The sequence below is a fragment of the Pecten maximus genome, chromosome 2, assembly GCF_902652985.1.
Source record: "Pecten maximus chromosome 2, xPecMax1.1, whole genome shotgun sequence".
Lineage (NCBI taxonomy): Eukaryota > Metazoa > Mollusca > Bivalvia > Pectinida > Pectinidae > Pecten > Pecten maximus.
Genome location: NC_047016.1, coordinates 7,387,389 through 7,393,484, shown reverse-complemented (window position 1 = coordinate 7,393,484; position 6,096 = coordinate 7,387,389). Strand labels below are relative to the sequence as shown.

Here is a 6,096-nt window from a genome sequence, read left to right as displayed (position 1 = left end):
TACCGTACAGTTCATTTTAATTTGTTTTAAATACAAACAAGACCTAACATGAAAGCTTAGCTCAATATTAGACTATATTTGAACACTATGAATGTTTGATTGATAAAGATTGTGTATATATTACATATGTTAAGATTCCAAAAATAAGGAAATAAATCAAACTAGCAAAATCAACATAACATACAACGAATACATCCAAATACATACAGACTTGGAAAACTTTTATAATTTTGAGAATGTCAAAATAAAAACATTTTATCAGATAATTTGGACATGTGAACCCCCGTCCTAAACCACCCATTTCCCAAAATGATAGTCACGGCCAATACTATATGAATGTTTCAATAGCCAAAATCTAGAATTTCAAATACAGTACATGCGTTTTGGAATTCCTACATTATATTCTATTAGATTGTGGATTTGCTTTCTTTCTGAACAGCTTTCAAATGTCGCATTCTGAAGATATTGTGAATATAAAAACCAGCGAAATTGGCAGCAATAATCGCGATAGGCAACGCAATTAACAATATCCCGGAGATAGCACATAATACCCCAACAATGTACCCCATATGTGTGGTGGGATAAATGTCTCCGTAGCCAACTGTCGTCATGGTGATGATGGCCCACCACATTGCCATGAAGAGGTTGTCATATGTACCATCATCAAATATCTCTGCATAGAATATAGCACATGCGAAGATGACTGTAGCGATACCAAATGTTATACATAAAAGAAGTAATTCCCTCAGACTTGCTTTTATCGAGTAGAGTAAAACACGAAATGCGTGAACATGTCTTTCTAGTCGAAGAATCAAAGCCACTCTTAAAACTGTAAAGAATCGAACAACCATGAAGAATATAGCTGTATTTTTTGACTCGATCATTTTTCCTTTATAGAATTCTAATATAAATGTCATCCACATGCTCAAAATTAACAATAGGGTAAGGACCTTCATGGGGCTGTAGATAATCTGCCTGCGACAAGGGCACACTACAAAATATAAAATCAATTCTACAGTAAATATCAACATGCATATGTATTCGACGACGAACAACAGCGGGTCCATATCCTTCAGGTAGTATATTCGGAGCTTCTCGGATGGTATGGTATAGTTGACATATGGTTTTTCTAGTGATGAGAGGTAGAGGTCAGATCTATACTCAGTCATGGACGCCAGGAAGAATACAAGGGTACTCACAATCACCACCGTCATATAGAATGAGTTCCAAATCTATAAACAAGTAATCACATTAACAATATTAAAAACTTGTTTAAGTCAGGAATCATGTGCGTTAAACACTTGGTAACGTTGTTATACATTTACTAGACAGAGCTAAGCGATTATGTTTGTCCCACCTCACTATTTAAACACTGATTCAGTTATGTATATCAACATTATAACGAGGAATAATGAACAGTGCTGAAATTAATTTACGTGGTATTATAGGCCGTGCTAATATAGTGAACTAATAGAACAAAAAGGGGATTTCATCATTTCATCGCTGAGAATGTTGTACTATATAGAATGTGATGTACCATCATGATAAAGTGATGTTTTAATACAGTGAATTACTAGTGTCATTGATAAGGCTACATTACAAAAACGTATGGTGTACACGAACAACCATACCTACAATTAAGTTGTGACCCATATCCAAAGTTTTTTTTAGATCGAAAGTGTATAGTTATGAAAATATTAAAAAGGGCAACAGTCATTTTAACACGTACATGTATTTCCCTCTGAAAATTATCTATAACATATTACACTTTTAATACATATCATAAAGTCCTGTTACATCTGGATATCCTGATTATTAGTAGCTTTGGTTTGGACATCCTTTTGATAAAAATAATGGAAAAAGTGGCTTGTTATGAAAAATACAATCGCTTACCATTGCGGCATTTGAAACATTCGGGTTGTCAAGGGCAACCCATATCCGGTACCTGATACCATCACATCTGACATTCATAGCGTCACCTTTCAATGAAGGTATGGTGTCATCACCAACTTTTCTCATGACACCCATTATGTCTGCTGTTTCTTCAGTGTCATAATAGTGTTTCCAACAACATTCGGAAAGGTAAGAAACAGGGGATCCTCCAAAACTCTATCTCTTTACGAAAAACTGAGCCACATATGTTCGTTGGGAAATGAAGTTCGCGCATTGTGTAGAAATTAAGAACCGAGTTGAACACCCTAGGGTCTCTTTCGAAAAAATATTCACCATGCTCCTCGTCCCAATACTCGGAACATGAATCGAGAGAAGCCAGTAATGTATTTGGGAATGACAATAATGTACAACGCTTTGTTTCGAATAAAACTCCTCTTAAGTTGAATCTCAGTTTTTCCATTGTGTTAGCATCCGTTGCCATAGTGAAAAATCACCTCAAACTCACGGTATTAACCAAAGCATGCAGCCATATACACCACAACACTGTCACTGCGAAGCCTGTTATGTACATTGGTCGCATCAGATTAACATATATATAAGCAACTGTTGTGCTCATTATGACTGCAATCTATGCTTGATCGACGGAAATGGGATTTCATCTAAGCTTGGAAGACTCAATATGTCTATGTAAGGTATCTGAATTTGAAACTTTTTCTATAATCCGGATCCCAAATCCATAATTTTGGATCTAATTAATTGTTTGAGATGTAAAAGATAAACAATTTCATGGCGTCATCTGTAGCCTTGTTAAGGAATTTGAATTCCACGTACTCGGATTATGTTACATGTATACGTTTTCATTACTGTTTCTGTATTACAGAGATGCCATTCGCGTTTTCTCGGCCTGCTAACAACCGTTTTGTGTATGTGTAGTCAGGAGCTGGTGTGACATAATTTCTATATATGCCTACATATATAATGTACATATAATGCTTATTACGTATTTAGGTCACATAAAGAACTTTCATCTTTTCATATATGCAAGTATATTTGTGTTTACTTTCGACTGTCGATAATTCGCCTTGTAGAACTAATAATAATCATTTCCATGCATATCTTAATGCATAGCTTGTAATGTGTGTCAAGCTATGTTTCTGGTTGTATTAAATATACCACGAATATAAAATCCAATCCATGTAAGACAGAAAATATTGGTATATTCTGCCTGAGGTCATGCGCGTAATTATGTTCAAGTGATATAAATAGTTTCAAAATCACCTCTAAACTAGTCGGTTTGAAAAGTGTACGTCAGCTACTGTCCACTGAGTTTTTTATTTATGACGACGTATATTTATAACATTTATTATTCTAGATCAATAATATGCATGGATTATTCCGGAAAATGATGCAAAATGAATAAAACCTTTAGATATGTCTCGGAATACCGCCCACGCGTTATAGTATATACAATGGAACACAATCCACCTTGTTGAGTTATGTAGGCGGTAAACCAGTTACTAATTAAAAGGGACCTACATGTTTACAGACCGAAGACTAGAACAATTAGGGATCACCACATTGGTGTTCTCTGTTTAAATGACTGAATTCATTGTAATCTGATAAAGATTTTGGCAAATTTTTCAGGTTCAAAATGAGGTTATTCCTGAAATCATGATACCGAGACTGTCCCCACTTTAGGAGGAGACCTATTCGTATATATTTCGAACACAATCTCACTTTCCCTTTTCTTGAAGTTATTAAGTTAAAACGATCTTCATATTTATTTGAAACTTAACTCTGCTTATAAAACAATAACAAATTGTAGAGTTAGAAATATAGTGGGATTTAATTAAAAACATGAAGCATTCTGCTACTGTGATTCTCAATCTTCAGTTTCACTGAAAGGGCTACAGCGTCAGGATTTTCAAAGTTGGCGTTATGACATTTCTTGCACAAAATCCTGGAATATCATCACCGCTGTCTCAAAAGCGTTTTGCTTTGTTCGTTAACAATAATCGTTTGTAGACTAATGACTCCAATACAGACAAAGTGCTTTTAATTAAAGCCGGCTACATACCGAGGGAATATCCTGTTTATATTTATACCCAGATCACCGGTCTGTGATTTAAACCTCCAAATAATTTCAGTAAAGTTACGACTCGCCGTGTGACGTGAGTATGACCACTGTGATATTCCACTGGACATAAACATGGTGGATCACAGCATGTTTAATGGCGGGAGTCGCTAATAGCATACAGGGCCGCTAAGGCAAAAAAGTCACCATAGGAACACTTGTTTCCTCAAACGTGTCCAAGTTCTCTATTGGTCTTGATTCGAAGCTGATGTTTGACTTTCGCAAAAATTGTAACGGTATACTTTGCCATCCATCCTCATTTTCCATTTGAACTGCCTTCCCTGTTTTCAGTAAAGGTACAACAAAGGATTGACAGTCATAATTGTACTATTGCGTAGATTGAAGGCGTTGGAGGTTTGATTTCTGATTTACGGATACTTTTGACTCTAAAACAATCGCCGACATGGCAATCTCCCCCTTTACTGTCTATTGGACTGGCGATAAACCTAGGCCATCAATCGGGGAGACGAAATAATCAAAGGGATAAACTGATGTCAAACCTGCTGTCTTCAGTCTTCTTTATGAAATTTCTAACTGCCTGAAATTTCTTTCTGCCTGACCACTTGATTGGGGGCTGTGAGGACCTCAGAGCCGATATTTGAGTCCCCAACTGTGAGCAAGACCTGTTAAAGTCCTCAAAGAGAACTGCTGCGGTATTTCGTGTCGAGTGAAAATCGACTTGAGACACCGTCGTCGTGCTGCTTTAAAGGTTTGGTTGCACGTAGTAACGTTGGTTCGTGAGGAAGCAATGACTCTTTTGTGTTTGCCTTTCAATACTTGGCACATATTTCACATCAAGACATTTTCTCCTCAATTTCAGCGTTTAGACAAGGCCAAAACACCAACTTCCGAGCTGGTTGTTTGCATTTTACAACCCCTAAGTGCGATTCGTAAAACTTTGAAGTGTTTCGCGCAGACTGTTTGTAATAACTATGTTTTGACCTCTGTAGATTTGGCCATCAATGATACTAAATTCGTTACTGAATGCTGCGTACAGAAATACCCCCGATCGCTGGCTGCTCTTTATCATCGCGCCATCCAAGCTGGATAGCGTGTACAAAGCGCTGAATGTCTCATCATTAGCGGTCTCAGATTTCAGCTGGTATGCGATTTCCCCTAGATCATCAGACCATCAGACCATCAAACACCAAATTCATCAAAAATGGCCTCCTTGTTAAGAGTTTATGGATTTCGACTCTAAAACATGATTTCCTTTCATAGTTCCGAGCTAACATTAAGCATCTTTCCCAAGAATTGCTGGACATGCATAGGATTCCATTTCGTTGAATTCCAAAATTCATCCTGACGATGCTTTATCTGTAATGTTCTGTACAGAAGGGTTTAGTGTTTTGTCTTGTTCACTCGACTATAAAGTGACATGTAGGCTTAAGCGGCGTTTCACACGTTATATTGTCCAAAATGAGTTTTGGTATGACGATGTCTTCCGCCTCAGTTTGCTACTTGTGTTTTACCAATTGTACACCAATTTGAAAAGCTTTTAACCAGTCGTTGCTATGTGTCCCTAAGCTATAGATCGTATCTAAAATAGTTCTCCTTGTTGGGTTCCCGAAAACCTTCTGTTTTTTTTCTTCTACACATACTAGTTAAGTGGTTCATTTTACGGCATGATGCCATTCTTTAGCAAAAGAAGTCCATGTGCTACTTGTTACGTTGTTATTAGGTTGGTTTGGTGTTGTAGGTGTATGTTCTATGTTTATTACCGCCACAGAGTTTATTGGGGAGGCTAAATTGGGATTTCACCTCTTGAACCATAACCATAAACTCTTCTAGGCATTACTTTCCTTCTAAACTGAGATCTAATTTAAATTACTCTTTCATTTCTTCCGTGACCTTCTGATATTCGACAATATATGCAGAAGATGGCGGGCCATAACAACATGTTCATAAGCGAGAGCAGTTTATACACTTCAAACTACAGGACCGCTTAAGAGCTAACAAAATAATCACATTAAAATACATTGCAACCACCTCACGCGCCCTGGTGTGTCCTTTGTCTTGATATAAAGTTAAGGGTATATTATGTGTGTTGCGTCGGACAGATTGACTTT

The 6,096-nt window shown here is 37.0% G+C and overlaps 1 protein-coding gene across 1 annotated transcript; it reads right to left on the bottom strand.

Moving 5' to 3' along the window:
- LOC117341026 (potassium voltage-gated channel subfamily A member 10-like) lies at positions 1-2,423 on the bottom strand. Its single transcript, XM_033902842.1, has 2 exons — positions 1,894-2,423; positions 1-1,232 (listed from the first exon to the last, which is right to left on the bottom strand). Exons 1-2 carry the CDS (start codon positions 2,026-2,028, stop codon positions 408-410), a joined length of 960 nt encoding a protein of 319 aa, XP_033758733.1. The 5' UTR covers positions 2,029-2,423; the 3' UTR covers positions 1-407.
- Between the last annotated feature and the right edge of the window lie 3,673 nt (positions 2,424-6,096).